Source organism: Styela clava, chromosome 8 (genome assembly GCF_964204865.1).
Source record: "Styela clava chromosome 8, kaStyClav1.hap1.2, whole genome shotgun sequence".
Classification (NCBI taxonomy): domain Eukaryota; kingdom Metazoa; phylum Chordata; class Ascidiacea; order Stolidobranchia; family Styelidae; genus Styela; species Styela clava.
The window spans coordinates 12,163,939-12,182,665 of NC_135257.1; the positions used below are offsets into that span (position 1 = coordinate 12,163,939).

The window sequence follows — 18,727 nt, forward strand, 5'->3', positions numbered from 1 at the left end:
TTCTCTGCCAACTAGAATTAATTTAGAATGGCTGGTTGGAATAATCGTATCCTGACGATGATGATGTAGCACGTTTTATATTTTTCTGATAAGAAATATGCCAAATCGTATCGAAATTCGCTTCGTCATATTTTTGATTTCGTCAATACAAGGAAATCCGGCTTAATCTACTAAAGCAAGTATCAAAATAATATCTTCTGTTTTTATTGTACGTCATCTACATTGTTTAAAACATTGGCGTCTCTCTACCCCATTTGCCTATCTCTTTCTCGCAAATGCTCGGTACACGAACAACACCTCGTTTTTGTGTGCGATGTTGGTTCAAAGTATTTTGATTGATAACTTTTACGATCGCTACTGTTCATTTTCGCACTTTTTGTGCGATTATATAAACCCAGTTTACAATAATCCGGGAATGTTGAACGAAAACCCTCCAGGTCGATGAACCTAAGTTTTAAATGATAAAATTTCGGCTAGGCGACAAGCGTGGAAGATGGATGGAAAGCACTTCAGATGGTGACTCATTCATCTACAAGTTTATCCATTTTACTTCTAATTTTTGTTGCAATTGATGTGTAGATTTTCAAATTTCATGAGCTAATCGCCGCGTTATGATTAGTTTTTGGGTATATCGGGTAAAAATTTCGTGACTTTAAATAATCGTGACTTTATATCCGTTTCAGAAGTGTGTGTACCAATATGGAGGTAACTAATTATGTTCGCCCATACTTTACATCAAGTTGTGTAAAGGGACTGAAGCCTATGAGCAGGGCATTTATTGGCTGTCACAGGCAGTCTCCGAACTCGTAACAGAACTGAAATAATTAAAATCGGAATATAATTATAGCCTAATCTGGTACCCAACTATTTTAGTTTTTTTATCGGAATATGATGAAAAATTGGTGGCAGTGTAAACTTAAACAAATTTTTGCAACGAATAAATTTCGAAAAGTTGATGATCGCGTCGGGTTCTAGTCTGAGTCTTTTCTAGACAGTATGAAAATCAGTCAATGCAAGGGTTCGATGACATGGAAAGAAAATTTGTTATGCGCTATCGTGAATTCCAAACAAACAATTTCAGGTGAAATAATTTAATGATATTGATGCTTTTGAATTCGGTAGGCTATACAAACGTCATAGAATTATATTTTGGTGACATATGCAATTTTTTATTACTTACGCGAATTGAAAGCAATAAAAGGCGTCGCACGGTAGCTAAATTAAACAATTGTAAACTTAATATTATATTGTGAACATCAAAAAGCATATCGTTTTGTCCACCTGAGCAGATATTCACCGTTTTTGAAGTTTTTAATCAAGACCGTTTATACTACTATAATATTATAACAATTATATTGTCATAGATAAGGGTGCTGTGTAATTCACGCTAAAATTGACCGCAAGGGCTTGCTTCATAAGCCTGCTTTGCTTGGTCAATTTTTTGCGGTAGTTCGTTTTATCGATAATCTCGTATCATGCTTGATATTCATATGCTTAGCATTTCTATCAGTGCTGCACATTTATTATTTACAAACACAAACGTTTTAGCAGCTAGAAGCCGAAAAACATCTAACGCTGTATGTCGACGAATATAGTAGTAATTTTATTGATTTGGGCAATAATAGCTTTTATGCTTCAAATACATTTAAGAGTTGCAGATGTTTTTGCAATAGCGTGGTAAATTCTGGTAACGGAGTTTTATGCAGTTTGCACAACCTATTTTACTAACTTCGTCAAAGTGTTTCTTGTAATTTTATTCATCAATAGAGGGATGCCCTTTATCTCACCTCACTTAAAACACACTCTCCCTCTCTTAATCAAATATATTAAGGGAAATCAACAAATATTACTTTTATTCATTCCATAACACGAATGAAAGACATTTAAATAAAGAAAAGGCTTCAGTTTTCAAAATATATTTATTCTTGAGTCCTATTTCGACTATAATGTTTTCGATCACGTTGTTAATACTTTATTCATTTATTGTATGGCTACAGAACATAGAAACCAAAGCTGATTCGTACTCCAGTTACCACTTCGGTGATATAAGGCTATTACGGTTGAGCACAATTTTGATCAGAAATCAGCATTAAATCTGATGTCTGCATATTAACATTAATACTATTTAGTTTATTGGGTATCAAAATTTTAAATAAATAAAAGTGTCTTTGAAAAAGTAGTCTGGTTACATCTATTAATGAGATAGCAAATAAATAATGCGAAAGCACAATTTAAAAAAAAAACGATGCGTCAGATAAAGTTGAAATTACGTAGGGTAATAGGCTGTGGTTGTTTTCAGGAAGAATCCTAGAGTTCCGAACGTAAATACACCAAGATATATCCAAAACAGAAGTCGATCGACAACCAGAGCAACATATGCCCAATCATCACATGCCTGAAATAAATATGGAAGAGAATAAAAGAACTGTTTAACTTTACTGTTATTCGAAGAGTGTGGCGGAAAGTAATCACACAAACAGCAGAGAACATTATCTTATGGCGGACGATGTTTCAGTTGCCACAAATTTTATAAATGAACTAAATAAACACGAAAACTATCAATATATCAACAGATATAATTTTGGTACTCCTGAAGTATGTGCACCAAGATGGCGCACAACCTAAACATAGTATGTGTACCAGGTTAGGGTTATCAGGTTGTGCGCCATCTGGTGCACATACTTCTGGAGCGCCATAATTTTTACTACAAGTACATAAACAGCGTTTCAGCTTAAAATACATTACAGTGAACAGGAATCAGAAACATCTGGGTTTTTAGAGCGCGATTCACATACTTACAAGTTATTCACAAGTTACGAACTGGCTATGAAACTACTTTATGTTGCAAGTAAATAAGATGAAAATTATCAACTAAACAAACCTGTTCTTCGAATTGATCCTTTTGTATTGATGACGAGACGTATTTAATATTAGTAACAAGACATTGTAAGTGATATGGTAATGGTGTCATGGCTGCAGGTATCGATGACACGTCAACCTTGCCATCTGGCGTTGAATTGACGTCAATGAATCCAGTGGCATTTTGCACGTGCCTTGCTTTGAATCCGTAACGTCTTGCCTGAACAAGATATAATACCTATCACTATAGCGTTATATTAGGTTTTATTTTAAAGGGCTTTCTGAAGTATTCCTACGAAACATGTCGACAATCAGTACAAAAATGGCCTACATATGAGTAGTGTGCAAATTCTGGTATCAGGTAAAAGGATATCAAAGGCACCGAAGGTCCGTTGCAATAGCAAAGTTGACACAATTTTTAAACAAAATTTCACTCCAAATTACCTGCTTGTCAAATAAAACTTCACTGGGTGCTTGTAGTACATTACGATCAAGGATATCTTTCACATGTTTTTCTGTTCTTGAGCCTCTGGTTGGTTCTAAAATTTTGTAATATCGTACAATTTATCACACTTGTTACTTATGTAACCATACTTGAGTAATTATACAATAAAATGTAGTAAATGTTGGTCAATGGGTCATTTCACATGGGCCTACAACTTGTTACATCTCTGACAACTACCCCATTTGTATAGTTTTGTGTTAATTACAGCCAGCGCGCCGACAGTGACTTCCCAAGGCTATGGACCAAACCAAAGATTTGTGTAAGCCAAATAGATGCAGATAAACCTGTAATGTACCGAATTTTCAAGTCTGAATTGCTTTTCCTAATTTTTCGTTTTCCTAACTTGGGTTTTTGGATTGACCACTTTAAACGAGGCTTAATCACAAGATCTCTAGTTGCGATATATTATGAGACCAACATGCTTACTAGTAAATTATGCCACTTACTTTTTACGGCATCTTGTGCTTGTGGCGGTCTTTCAACATAAAGAATGGGAGCAAGAAAATCCATAAAAAATGTCTTCACCCACTTTGGCATTAAATGAGTTCTTGATGAGCGGTAATGGATGTTACAGACAATTACACTGAAATACATATAAAGTTTTAATATTATTGAGCAGGTAACTCGCCGTACTATTCCATATTGAAATTATAATATATATACCTGAATATTACGCAACAAATAACCAAAGTCATTGTAAATAGAAGGTAACCAGCAATTAGAGGAACTGATAAAGATGTTTCTGGCATTCGTTGAGCAATCAGAAAAAGGAAAACAGTTTCGCCAAGTAGAACAGAAATGGAAAGTGTCATCTTTTCACCTTCAAAGAATTAATATAGTTGAAACAAGAGAGCTATGCTCAAATATATGGACACGTAGCGCCACCCAGTGGCAATAATTTTGATGACGTCATAGCGAAAAAAAAGTAATATCCTTCTGGAAAAAAAATTTATCTTCAACCACTGAAAATATCAAAGCAACTGGTCCAGTATTCGAAGAGAAAAGCGATTTTTTAAAAATGGAGACGGAGACAAATAACAATAACAACAAAATTTTGAAACGATCGTTATGGCCACTAAACGTGTCCAATAATATGGAATAAAAACAATTTGAAATGTATCGGTTAGTAATAATATCATAGGAATATGCATAAAAATGTGCTTGTATAACTTAATCATTTGGATACGATGTGGTTCTCACAAACGCTAGCAAAGCGGTTATAACAACCCATAATTAAAAACACGAAAAGTAAGTGTGCAATTCGCCAAAAAATAACTTTGCTTCACAAGGCTGAATTGCAAGAGGTCTGAGAAGGAATAACTCTTGTACAGATTAAATTGCACACAACTTTTCAATTATTTCCATATGCTGATGAACGATTTCATGAACGAAGTCATTGGACCTCCGGATAATATTAGCAATATTTAGTTACATTTGAAAAGAAATAGAAATATAACTTACATGAAACAGATGGGAGAAAAAACACGAAACACGAAATGAGAGTCATTAGAATGCAAGGCACTATCAAGTTCATTACATAGAACTGCGGTCTTCTTTGCATGATAAAATAAAATCTCATCGTTTGAAATTCAGCTCCATCGCGATAAGATGAATGAATTTTTATTGGCTTTTGTATCAAATCCCACTCGCCATTTGGCTGAAATGCTGGATACGTGTAATAAAAAAAAATTGAAAACATGCAAGCTGTGGAATACGATACATAAGAATAAAATTTGCAGTATATTCAAGATTGATTGCACAAGTGAGTAATTGAGACTATTGATTGTGAGAGCGTAGTATAGTTCCAAGTCAAAATAATCTAACGAATCTTTTCTCTCCCTTCTTTGCCCTGATATAAATGCACTATTCCTCTACGAAAAACATTGAATGCACAATATATAGTTTTAACTCAATTTAAGTAGGGATTTTTATGGCGCGGCGGTGTGGCTCAACGGGTTAAGCGTTAGGAATACGCTCGCCACCGCACCTCTAATTACTCTGCGTGGGTTCGCAAGTTCGATTCGAGAGGATTGCTGGACTCCTCGCCGTCGTTGGGTGGTTCACGTAACCGCTGGTCGGTTACGGCTTCCTCCACCACCAAGTCTATGCTTCCGAAAACAAACAATACAGTATAAATAACTAATCCCATACCCGACTTGGAAACGAGAGGCCGTGGTTCGCCATATGGATAAGCCGTCTTATCGGCTTTCCTCTCCCCCGGGATAAATATGTAAATCCTATCCTATTTATTATTCACCTGCTGGATCGACCCATATCTCATCGCCATAAGCAAATTCCAATTCAATCTCAGATTTATCATACGTTGTTAGTCGAAAATCCATTGTACAGTTTTGCCAGTCAAACGGGAATAAAGCAACCTGAACAAAAATGGGATGTATTACGATAAAAGAGAAGCTGTATTAGCCTAGCCTACTGGAAATCTAATGAAGGTATCTTATGTATTTTTCCAGGCATTGTAGGTACATATGCATTCAGTGGCGGCTTCGCATGACTTGTTAAGTTATGAAATGCTTCTTAAAAAAATTCCTCATTTTTTTGCAAATATTTTACCGTAGACAGGTTTAAGAAACTAGAATTACCGAAGCCTTCTCTCAACTTACTTCAATGATTCAGGCTGTTTGGTTGCAAAGGTATGTTTTATGTTATGTTTTTTTCTATCTAAACAAGAAATACCTCTATACTGCATGAACTCTTATACAATGCGGGCGGTAGCCATTCCACAAATCCATCACTGTGAATCAGGGTATCAACTCTCAGTGAAACGTCAAATTCTCCATCTTTGCTAAAAGTTTTTTCAACAAACAAACTGAAGTTAAAATTCCTACAGTATAATCGAGAAACTAAATTACGGACATTAAATTTTATAATGAACCCCAATAAAAAGACTTCAAGATAAAAAAAGATTGATTCAAAGAGTGACCTTTTAGAAATTGTCATTCTGCACGATCGACATCTGACAGTAACGACAAAAATGAGTTTCATTTCACTACTGTTAATTTCCCTAAACTTTTATTGATGCTTTGTTCGAATTTGCATTATCCAATTTACCCCGTAAACATTGATTTGTTAAATTAATGCAGTAGCTTACAACCATCCACGTTGAACGCATCTTAATTCAGTCTATATAGTATTTGGAAATATTTTGACTTCGATTTCGGATTTAATAGGTTTTGCCGTTTCACGGCGATACAATAATAAATTGGCGAAAATGACATGGAAAAATCGCATACCTATTGCCTAAGATAATTCTAGGTGTCCATATGTCATCAGCTGGCAGTCTATGAATGTGTATTCCACCAAAATCGGATTTATTCCAAGTCAAACGAAAATCATTCCATTCGTGTGTCATGTATACGGAAGTAGAAAGTTCTTCATCTTTTTCATTCTAAACAATAAAGAAGATTACTACATTTCACGAAGATAACTTATTATTATTTTCATTTTCAGTGATGTGTTCATCAATCGCTCATTAACAAATAAATACGTAAATGTATTTATTACAATTTTCAATAAGCAATTAGTAACCGAGTGATATAGAAAAGCATAGAAATTGCGGGAAGTGATGAAGACGAAATTCGATATGGGATTGGCAACACCACATTGGAATGGAGAATTGTATCTTCCGAATGAGTTGGTAATTAACCTTCATGCACGAAATATTAATTTAAGTATGAATTCAACTTTCAAATCTCACCCAAACCATTGGCCTACAATTTTATACTATCCTAAACCGCAAAATACCCTTTAGGCAATGTGCCTCAAAGCCGTTGTTTGCACGTAATATTTACACTAAAAAGTACTGTTCTATTATAAACACAAGTCTTTTTTACTGAGAAGGTTATCTATATACTTCTGTAAATTTATTCCATAATTGCAAGTAGAAGTATCAAAACGTTTCTTACCACGCTAATAATTTGAGATAACGTCATACCCAGTCGAACTTTAGTGGCATTTTCTCTCATTCCGTACGGACGAATCTAGAACAAAATAATCACGATATTCTAGTAAGATCAAATGATTGATATTTTGCAAGTACAAGTACAAATGAAAAATCAGTAACTGGTATTAATATATATATATATATGAATATTCATTCAATGCGACTTGTACCCCGAACATTTTTTTAGGTGTTACGTCGTCACTTTACTTATTATGATAGAGTAGCCTACTTTACTAATCACGCGTTGATAATGCGTCTCACGTCATAGGCTACCTACGCCGTACAGTTTTTTGAGATAACCTTATCACAAGTATATAATACTGTTTTCAGATTTGTATCTCTTGTTGTGCTCGAATAAAGGGTTTATATGACTGAAACTAGTTGATTGAAAGGCAGGTTACGTACGTAAGGAACACGTCGAGGATGCTGATTGATACTTTAAGAAGAAACTTGGTATCAACATGAGATGCTCAAATATATGAATGAAGAGGTCAAATGCTAAATAAATGTACTGGGTATTTCCATGTTTACAAATAAAATAGCGAATTTTCCGATGAAATATCGGTCCATGGTATTCAGATAAAATAACAGCCTTCTACCGGTTCCATCAATATGTATGTACTGAAAATCAATTAGTGCATCAGTTGCAAAGATGAACGATTTTTTTCTCGACAACAAAGCCATTTTATTTTGGAAGAGACCTTTTCATTGGAGAATGGCATTTCCACACCTTTCCCGCAAAACTCAATACTCTTGAATATACATCATTCTTAACATGCTTCAAATAAACAAATCATCGTGGGGAGTAGCAATTTTTTTCAAACCCCGTGGGAGATCATTATAAGCGGATTGCTGGAGTCCTCGCCGTCTCATGTAACCGCTACTATACGGGGGTTTTAATCATCTTAGATGAATAACTGGTTGATTATTCCTATTTACTCGAGCTGAAATACCATACTGTCCATCAGACGCCTCCTCCTCCGAGGTAAATACGAAATTTTATCGCTTATATATATATATCATAGGCAGTGGCGTATCTACGTAGAATGGCGCCCATGGCAACGTCTAACAAAGCACCCCTTGATAGTTGTTTGACAATTTATAATGACTCTTATTGAATTGAGGTACTTGTACCCTATTATTTGACTAAAAATACGAGTTTTAATTATTCCCAATTTAAAATTATTTTATTGAAACTTTTTTGATTATTACTTTTTCGCAGTCTTTGCGCCCCTGTTCAAACGGCACCATGGCTGCCACACCCTAGATACGCCACTGATCATAGGTGCATTTCCATACTGCCTTTAGCTTCGTACCCTATGTCAGCAATATTAAAACCAACATTTTTTTAAAATAGTGTTTATACCCATTGTATTGACTAACATTATCCAAAACTAATTACAATTTGGCCAACTTACTTCGGGATTATAATCAGCAAGAAGCTTCCTTGCTAACTTTGCTTCGTCGCTTTGGAACTCCTTGAAGGCGTTGCCATATTGAAAAAGCAACACAAATGCTGCGAATAGCAAAATACGCTTAAAATTTAGTTTCATCTCCTAAACAAAATATAGTAAATTGATCTTATTCATATATATTTCTCTGTAGTCAACAAATCAGCCTTTCTAAGCATACCTTACAATCAGCATACCACTGATTATAAGGGTTTAATAAGTTTTGTCGGAGTTATTCGTTTCCTTATTTTCTAAACACTAAAAAATCAATGAATATGTGCTACTGAACTTAAAAGTACCCCTTTCTATGTTATTGGCTTCAAAATCAATACAATTTCACTAACAGTAGCAAGGCCGCCAACTTAAAAATCTCACTGTTACTTCGGTCTTCGTTTAATCAGCTCTAATAACTCATTGGCCTATGACAAACTAAACGATTGTCGTCACCGAATCCCGCTGCGTTTCGGAAATCCTCTTGGGACTATTATTTTACTATCATCTCCTGAACTCTGTGCCGTACAAATCTCACTTACCAGAGTTCACAGAAAGACACTGATCGAAATTCAATTCGCTCTTTACTGATTGGATTTATCAAACGGAAATGTGCGTTTCGCACTAAACCTTATCTTCATGGCAACAGCTGCATTTCAAGTGCCTACCGACAGCGACAATCGAGTGTGGTGAGAACATTTATCTAAGATTCATATTTCGCCAGGAATGTTCTATGCCTGCACACAACTCAGTTGAGAACTCGCGGCTACGGAAGAAAATATGTAACAGCATCAACTGATCAGTAACTTTTACATCTTTCTTACCAGTGACACAGAGAAGAAACCCGCAAATGCGAACGCAATCTTTCCACAGTCGATAATTGCCTAATAGGACCCTGCCCCGCGGTTTGTAGTGATATTGCGGCATACATACCACAGCACTCATCTTTGTGCAATTTGTTTATATCGGCATCTCAGATCAGTAATAAAATTGACGTATGATAACGAATTGCTTATTAAATGAGGATAAAGTTAACGCAAAGACTAATAAGCTATACTTTCGTATTTGTCGAACATCGTATAAAGATTCCAAATGCCTAATAAACTTATACATACTCAAATCTGACAATACGAAATGTGAAAGAATAGCAAAAACGCTACATGTTACATCGAGCGCTTGTGGCGAGGAACAACTGTGAGTGACGATAGTCACTCCATACTTATGATTTTAGGTGTATGGAAGTACTAACATCCCGCATTAGGTGAATGGGCGCTTTCAACTATCCCGACCTACTCTCCAGAACTCAATTTGTTTAGCCTTCGTTAATTAGATGTGCATTATTCTTTGTAAACATAAATCTCGGGAACAAAACTGTTAAATCTACACATACTTTGTTGCTGTCGAATGTAGTGAACGAACCTTTGTTGTTTGTAGTGCACCGTCTCTCATTATTGTAATACAATGTTAACCACGACTGACACAATCATGCATGACCGCACAAACAGATTGCTTTCTATTCCCAATGTTCGCCTACAGCTACATTTATACTATACTTTATGATAGTCACCACATGTAGAACATATCAGTTAGTGCCGTAGTTACAATTCATATGAAAATATATAAAATGTATCGATATTTTAACAATTTCATCATACATATACGTTCGTATTACTATACGCATGCATGCTCGACGGGTGTTACGCAAGGTGAAGTCGCAAGTCTTGAGTAGACCCGAACATTACTTTCCAGTGTTTGCTCCTTTTTGAAATATTTTTTTGTTTTTCTATCCAACGTGCTCACGCGATGGTTTCCTCATCCCTTGCATCTTTTCCTGGTTCTCTCTACTATTTATTGCAAACTTCTTCAGTATAGAAAAATAAATCAAAGTTCTAAAATCTAAACCCTGTATTCCGCACGTGCATGAACAAAATCACAGTACTCTTTTCGTCATTATAGAAACATTTATTATCAAAAAAGAAAACGAAATTAACAGAAGAGCTTCTCTCAATAATACTGCGGTACAAAACACATAAAAAGCATCCGAATTTAGCAATATGGGTGACCCACTGGTGTCCAAAGTACTATAGAATGCTAATGCTAGAATCAACGTCCGATAACAAAAACAGTGTTTGGACCTTTTGTGCAAAAGTGGTTAGCGTATCTTGATGTACGAAATTGGAATGTACCGTAGATAAAATGTAAATACAAACATATAAAAAAAAATAGTCATGGAAAAAAGAATCGATTAACACTCACAGAAAATTTGGTTATCCCAACATGATAATAATAATAATAAGTATTTCCAGTGAATTCATTTTAAATGAAAGAATAAACACTATGCACTGAATAAGTCTATATATACATGCATACAATTCGATGTCGATAACTACTCAGTTTGGTAAGAACAGAATCTTTTAACATCAGAATAGCCGATGCAATTTATTACACCATATCTTCGGTTTGCAGCCAAGATCCAAACCAAACTTCCAACTAGCAATTGAGCTCACGCGAAGTACACTTAATCACACTCGAAACGAGTATGTCAAAAATTAAAAAATGAATCAACATGAATTAAGTTTTCTTTTTCTGTCTTATTGCTTGTCTAGTTCCCCCAACTGAAAGAAATGAGAGCGGCCATGCACATTCATACATGATCAACATCCAAACGAACACAACATAATAATAATAATAATGATGAACAAAATTAAAAGGTAAGTAAAGAATAAGTTGTATATGCAAATAAAAAACAACAAGAAGAGACGACCGATGTCTTTACACATGAACATTAAATGTGTGTGAATAATTTAAAATTTGCTTATATTAGAGAACAATATATATTTAGAACAATATATTCTGATACAATATATATGAAATATATACAGAAAATAGACTTAAAATCTTAATTCAATCAAGTTAAATTATTGAGAAATGTTTTTTTTTTCTAAGAAAGGACTACTTGATGCACACTATGCAGTTTTCAAAATTGGATCTGAGAGTTGTACTTGTAAATATGTAATCAAGTGGAATGGTCAATATAGATTGCATCATTGATTTATTTATAGTAAACTGCGACAATCTGATTCGATTTCTGCCCAATTAACTATCATAAAAGGTTTTTGCTACTACATAAGTTACAGAGCAACGCCATTTATATTTTTTCTCACAAATAAATTCTATTGTTGGATACAAAATTCGACAAATAATTTACATTTTCTGCTTGAAAATTGATAAATGTTTCACACATATTCATCCATCTTTATCCAGTAGAATAGCAAAGGTCCTGCGCTTGATTGCTCTCTTGCTGCTGTAACTTCACACTGAATATCAGCATATCGTCTTCAATAAATCATCGTCGATGTTTTCCATCTTGAGATCCACCTAATTTTTTGAATAATTTCTTGCCTTTCGAAATAAAGCTTCCCTTTTTCCGTTGGGAAACCTAAAAAAGTATTATGATAAAAATACATGATATAATAGATATGATATAACAAAAACTGCTTTTTTTGCTTTCAATAATTATCATAATTTATATCGGAAAACCCTAGTAGAACAATGTCAGCTTAGCAATTTTATATATAAATAATTTTGAAAATCGTCTGCAATAATTCCCTTTACCATCCGTTGGTTAAAAATGAGTATTATTAGAGAATTTCCTAAAATATAATAGCCTCATATCTCAGACTAAATATCTATCTTTTTTTTGAGACAGCTATCCTACACAATATCTGGTATTATCAATTCCATTATTTGAAAGAACTGCCCTAGTATAGTAGCTAAAATCCAAAAATGCTGAAATTGGCAGTTGACACAGATTTGTAAAAGTAAAAAAAAAGTCTATAATTGAACCTAAATCTTCTTGGCCCTGACATAAATATATTAAAATGAGAAGATCAATCATACTTACAGCATTATCAACTCTATTTGGATTAACATTATTACTTGTTGTTGAATAGGATGACGGTAATGATGAAGCTGATCGTAAATTTGTCGCATTACTATGGTTTGGCCTTGGTATTGGTTTAGGAACTGGAGATAATATTGAGTTCGTGCTCGTGTCCACCACACTTTTCTTCTCCGGTTTATTATCAGATTTTTGCTTCAGAGATAAAGCTTGTTCTTCTGTGATTTCTTCCAAAAAATTTGACGGCACTAATCCCTCTTTGTCTCGGAGTCTCCCCTAGATATTACAGTAATACTCAATCACACACAAATAAGCTAAATCATGTTGACTTATGTTGGTTGGACTAACATTTTATAGGCATGAAAATGCAGGAAAATATTTTAACTTCGCAAATTGATGATTTCGGCTTTCAACTCTGGTGAGTACGGTATATCAGCCTAAGACTACCACCTGAGACACGGTGTAAACTAAAGTCATGGTAGGCCATGCAAAATGTTAGATCGTTTGGCCTTTTAAAAATCTCGATATGAATTCGAGTGAATGCTTGATCGGATAGAATTAGTGAAACAGTAATTTCGCAAAAAGCTATTCAATTGTATAATTACTAGAAAAAACTAAATATAGCGTACTTAATCAAGTGCTTTGGCTCATACTCAATGAAATACTTTTACATTCCGACCTCTGCCTATTCCATTCCATGAAATAACAAATCACAATGGTATTTCTTGTATAACTTTTAAAAACATTAGAACCCTTTGTTATATACCTAACCAAATTCTGCAATGGTCCAAGTAACAATCCTTTCTTAACTTTGTAGAGTTGGATAATGACCAATTTATATAAATGACTAATATAAAATATCTAAAAGGTCCTGGTCTGTCTGGGTTACATTCCACCTCAAAATGAAACTCAGTGCCATATTTAGATCTTTCATTGTGATAATAGAATAAATCAAACAATTACCTTATAAAAACCATCATCATCCATATCACCTTCAACAATGATAATGTCATCACGTCTGAAACTAATTTCCACATCAACATCAATATTTGGAGATAAGTGTGTTGGATCATAGTCAAATAAAGCAACAAAATATCTTGTTTTTCCTCCTGGTTTTCCGCTGTCTGGTTCATCAGAACCTGAAGTTTGGAAAAGAAATCTGTGAATCATTTTATTTTCGAGTGGTAAATATTAAATATGGTTCTTGTGTTCTCTAATTCATCCAGAAATAGATGGAAAATGTTATTTCATATTTGTATATACATGGAAAATGAATCCGATAGTACTTGATTTTCTAATAACAATTTTCCTATGCAGCTTCATTACAATGCAAAAATGGTGGAACAATATTCAAATACAATCTCATGACAGATGGTGTGGAGCCCATAGATAACAGAGCTAATATGCCCTATGAAGCAATAGCTTGGAACCCACAAATGAAAAGGATGTATTGAAATGATAATGCTTGTGAACAGAGTTAGTAGCAAAATTATAGCCCAGCAAGTGTGTATAGGAATAATTTTCAAATTATCAACACCAATTTCCATTACCAGCCATTTTTGATATTTGGTTATTGGTAGGAGTTATCAAAATCGATTTAAATTCAATAGTGAATTTTATAAGGGAATTTTTTTACAATATACTGTAATTCTGACTAAATATCTAACATTGCTTTACCATTTGGAACTTGTGATGCACCACTCTTAGTTTTTGTTTCACTTGTGCTCTGTTCATCTTCATCAGGAGACGCAGATGGTAGATGACCTCTTTCATAAAGGTCATTCAACATTTGTATATTTTCAACTTCTACTTCTGAGACCATATTGCAAGGTATATAGCCGAGATTACCAGTGTGAGTTTCACCATAATAAAAGCCATCATCGTCTTTGGTTCCATAAATCTGATGTTTCAAAATACAATTTAAAGTTGAACAATTTGCATAAAATAATTGATTAATTTACCTGAAACATAAATTATTCCACTAATTAGTATTGTGAAAGGACATGGCACATGCAGAGGATTTTCATATTTTTCTTAGATAGTCTTTTCGCGACTCCATTGTTCGCTTTTTTCTATGAATTTATTCAATTTTTATTTAGGTTCATATGTACGATGTTTGTTGCATGACAAAAATAAATATCTGAATCCTTAGAGATAGGAAAGCTCATTAGACAGATTAATCATATGGCGAACCACGGCCTCTCCTCTGGTTTCCAGTCCATGTCGAGTAGTCCATGTCGAGATTAGTTAGCTAGTTATTTGTTTCAGATGCATGAGCTTGACGGTGTCGGAAGCCGCAACTGAACAGTGGTCGGTTACGTGAACCACCCTACTATGACGAGAAGTCAACAATTCTTTTCGAACATAATTATCCCCACGAGATTCAAACTTGCGAACCAGTACAGGGTGATCAGAGGGTTGATTACAAGAGTTTTCCTAACGCTTACACCATGCGCCAACGGATGTGCCCATGAAAACTATTATGGAAATTGCTATTGCATAAACCAGTGGTTCCCAACCGCCGGTCCGCAAAGCTTTTTTGCAGGTCCGCGAGAAATTTCGTTGTTTTTATGCCGTCTCAATCGCTTTACCGAAGACGAGTTTACGTTAGTTTATTACGCAATTTCTCTTCCGCCGTCATATTGGCGACTTCTTTCACGACATCTTGGCGCCGAGTAATCACACTTTTCGCTTTTTTGGCTCCGATTCATCGCGAATGCGCGGCATCAAATCTCGCAAGATTCAGAAACCTAAAAATCGGCACGCGTACTTTTTCTGTTCAGCATGCTTTTCCTAATTAACATTACCATCCATATAAAACGTTATGCATATTTCTTTGTTTAAACCCGAAAACAGTTAAAAACAGTATAATATTCCAGTAAGATATGTAGGCCTACTTGTTCCGACCCTGCAGGTGGTCACAAGACGCGCAAAAAAGCACGGGCCGCTGAGATTTTTTCCAGTATTTTGAGCAGGCACAGTTGGATTTTGAGCCTGGTGCCAAGTTACCGACGACTTTGTCATTGTGATGTAAATTCAATTCGTTTGATGCGTCGATCAACTGCAGTGGCATTTACATGTTTTTCATGTGAGATGTTGTATGTGTGCCTTTCTTACATTCATAATGGGTGCCCAGCGCTGCATTTCATTACGCAAATATATTCATGTTTTACCCATTTCAATTTTTGGCCGGCACATTATATGATATTTTTAAGTGTGCCTTTTTTCATCTAAAAGCATACTGAGTGCCCGACATTGCATTATATTACGCAAATATATGTTATTCTTTTCTGTTCCGGTCTTTTCAATTATTTGCCGGTCCGCGAGTACATTTAATTTAATTTTACCGGTCCGCCAGGGTAGAAAGATTGGGAACCACTGGCATAAACCATGTCCAGAATGAAAAGAAATTAAGGAATACAAAATTAGAAGACTACATACCAAAGTTATATACTACAAATTCAAAATAATTGAGTCTATTTTATTAAACACATACCTTGATTAATTGACCCTCAGTGAAGCTAAGCTCTTCATCAAAAGTATCAGTATTTGGTGACATCATCTGTGGATCATAGCTATATAATGCAACATACAAGCTAACTTTGCTCTTGTCAACTGGATACACTGGCTCAATCTGGAAAAAATATATAACTGTTGTGAATACCTATCGTTCAAAAGTCATTTTCAATGTAAATCAATACAGCAAATTTATTATTAAAATAGGCTGTAGTAATGTTGGCAACCCTTTTTATCACTAATAAAGGTTGGGATCACATAAAAATGTTGATTTGGTCTAATATACCGTTAAATCATTGGCGTGATGGACTTGTAGTTATCACACAGGGTATCACTAGTATCACAGATGAAAGAGCTCCACATCAAACCCCATGTCCAGATTGTAATATATTAGGTGGATTATACTGAATCAAAACTTCCAGCTCTCTAAAAATATAGTAACTTCACAAATATGAATTACACAGTGCCTTGGCTGAAGCACAATATTTTCAATATCTCAGTCGAAATGAATGACATACAAGAACTTTCAGAACTCTACTACATGAATCTGAATTATTATCGGTGCTTACTTCTGATGCAAGTTCACTTCCACTCTGGCTGCTCATAGTTGATTGCCTGATTACATTTCGGCGACTATTTGTTGGTCTACCATGAGATAAATATCCATGACCATGACGTGATGAAGATTGAGAATGGTGTGAACCTGAGGAAAGTAGCAATGGGATAATAGCAATTGAAATCCCTAATTATGTATGCTTATCATTAACAGATTTTAATGACAAAATGGCAATTATAAGCATATACATCTTCGAAATATCACTCCAAAATGACTCCAATCAATTTTGAAATTCCTTTGTTACATATAATGAACAAACTAGTGTTGCAGAACGTAATCATGGATTAAAAAAAAACTAGGTTACATTGATACTGGCTGGTTCCAAGTCATCAAAACCAAATCATGATTATAAGGAGAACACTATGTAAGTTTTACGTTTGAAATTAAATTTTGATTTTGTTTAATTCCAAGATATTCTATTAATAGACAGATATAGTGTCAGGCATTGAGAAATACCTTGTGAATGCTCATCGCTCGTAACAGAATGTGGACGTTTTCCAGTATGTCTTATATTGTGATGATGTCTGTGTTGCTGTTTACGAATGTACTCAGGAGATTGGGGATGTACAGTTGAGCGTTTCTCTGTCTCTGGTGGATTTAAATTTTTCCGAGATCCAATGACATTGAATGGCATATAATCCTCTGGATTTGAATACTCTGCACTTTCTCCTCTTTGCAATTTATGTGTTTGAATAGCACGAGCAGCTCGATGTGCAACTGAATTTGATTTTTTATGTTTTGTGCTATCGCCACCACCAGTGGATGAGCTGGTGTGACTCGATGAAATAGAGACAGCATCATCATTGTCGGAATTTTTATATGAAGATTTATGGTTCTCTGTGACATTATTTTTCGTTCTTGTTGCGTTTGAGTTTTCTTTATGAAAATGTCGTTTTCCGAGTGATTTTGTGCTGCTTGATCGACTTCCGAGACCATTGGTAGCAACAGGATCTTCCTCACTGCTTGTATCATGAGTTATTTCTATGGAAGGTACAACACGAGTTTGCAGCAATGTACCGGTTTTATTTTCATTAGATTTACGATACCCAGGCCCATCATTGGAAGAACCACTCCGTCGATTTTCTTTGGCACCATCGTTAAGTCTGGGTGTACTTAGTCCAGGCATAGAAATATCACTCGAAAAAGACACGTCAAGGTCAGTGCTTTCAACGCTTCTCATTAAAGGCGGTCTCCTACGACCTTTTGCTTCACTTGGTTTAGGAGATGACAATTTCGCATGTTCCTTGATTAATTCGATCAATTGATTATATAGTTCTTGTGAGATAATACAAGGGTCAGAATGATCTGATTCCTGTCCATTTACAGCATATGTTTTTATGGTAATTGAAGGTGGAACATGTTTATTCCACCTCAATACAGATTTAGAAGGCTTAGAGAGTCTATAGAAAGACAAGTCTGGACCAGTTGACAGTTGTTTGCCAAATGCATCAGCCAGAGTTTGAGTCCTTATCGTACATTGATCGATAGTTGGTGATTGTACATCGCATACTTTGGTATCACCAACATGTATTCCATACCCTTTTACTACAACTCCATTCGAAGTACCTAGAAATAAAAAATTATTTCTATATTAAAAAAAGGTAATCCCAATTCTAATCAAAATTATGAATTCAACTGAAGATTTTACACAATCCTGCAATGCCTTTAAATTTAATCACAATAGTTGTTTTCATGAGGTAAGGCTAGCCATCGAGGTTGCATGACTTGCCAATAAGAATATTTTATAGGCTATAGCAGGGTTGAGTCCCTGGGGATCCTGACCACCCGATGGGTCGCGAAAGGGCCTAATGATTCTCTCGTTAAAATCTTTTTAGGCACCAACTTATGTTAAAACAAAATATCGATCAAATTTTTCTCTATATTTATTTTAGTATCTGAGGGACGCAAAAAATTTGGCCGTGCCCAG

General features: G+C 35.0%; 2 protein-coding genes across 3 annotated transcripts in view; both read right to left on the bottom strand.

Annotated features, from left to right (window-relative positions):
• Positions 1 to 1,785: 1,785 nt before the first annotated feature.
• LOC120346441 (acetylcholine receptor subunit beta-like) lies at positions 1,786 to 8,887 on the bottom strand. The gene is made up of 11 exons (XM_039416182.2): positions 8,744 to 8,887; positions 7,288 to 7,362; positions 6,616 to 6,770; positions 6,059 to 6,167; positions 5,622 to 5,742; positions 4,826 to 5,029; positions 4,028 to 4,184; positions 3,811 to 3,947; positions 3,304 to 3,398; positions 2,882 to 3,079; positions 1,786 to 2,395 (listed from the first exon to the last, which is right to left on the bottom strand). Exons 1-11 carry the CDS (start codon positions 8,876 to 8,878, stop codon positions 2,267 to 2,269), a joined length of 1,515 nt encoding a protein of 504 aa, XP_039272116.2. The 5' UTR covers positions 8,879 to 8,887; the 3' UTR covers positions 1,786 to 2,266.
• Positions 8,888 to 10,708: 1,821 nt separating this feature from the next.
• LOC120346426 (RIMS-binding protein 2-like) overlaps positions 10,709 to 18,727 on the bottom strand; it is a 55,867-nt gene continuing 47,848 nt past the window's right edge. For both annotated transcript variants that reach the window (XM_078115024.1, XM_078115025.1), the window contains 7 exons: positions 17,257 to 18,366; positions 16,754 to 16,887; positions 16,165 to 16,302; positions 14,346 to 14,568; positions 13,632 to 13,807; positions 12,672 to 12,944; positions 10,709 to 12,206 (listed from right to left, as the gene is read on the bottom strand). In XM_078115024.1, coding sequence (XP_077971150.1) covers positions 12,114 to 12,206; positions 12,672 to 12,944; positions 13,632 to 13,807; positions 14,346 to 14,568; positions 16,165 to 16,302; positions 16,754 to 16,887; positions 17,257 to 18,366 — 2,147 coding nt within the window. In that variant the 3' untranslated portion in view covers positions 10,709 to 12,113. The remainder of the gene's footprint in view (positions 12,207 to 12,671; positions 12,945 to 13,631; positions 13,808 to 14,345; positions 14,569 to 16,164; positions 16,303 to 16,753; positions 16,888 to 17,256; positions 18,367 to 18,727) is intronic.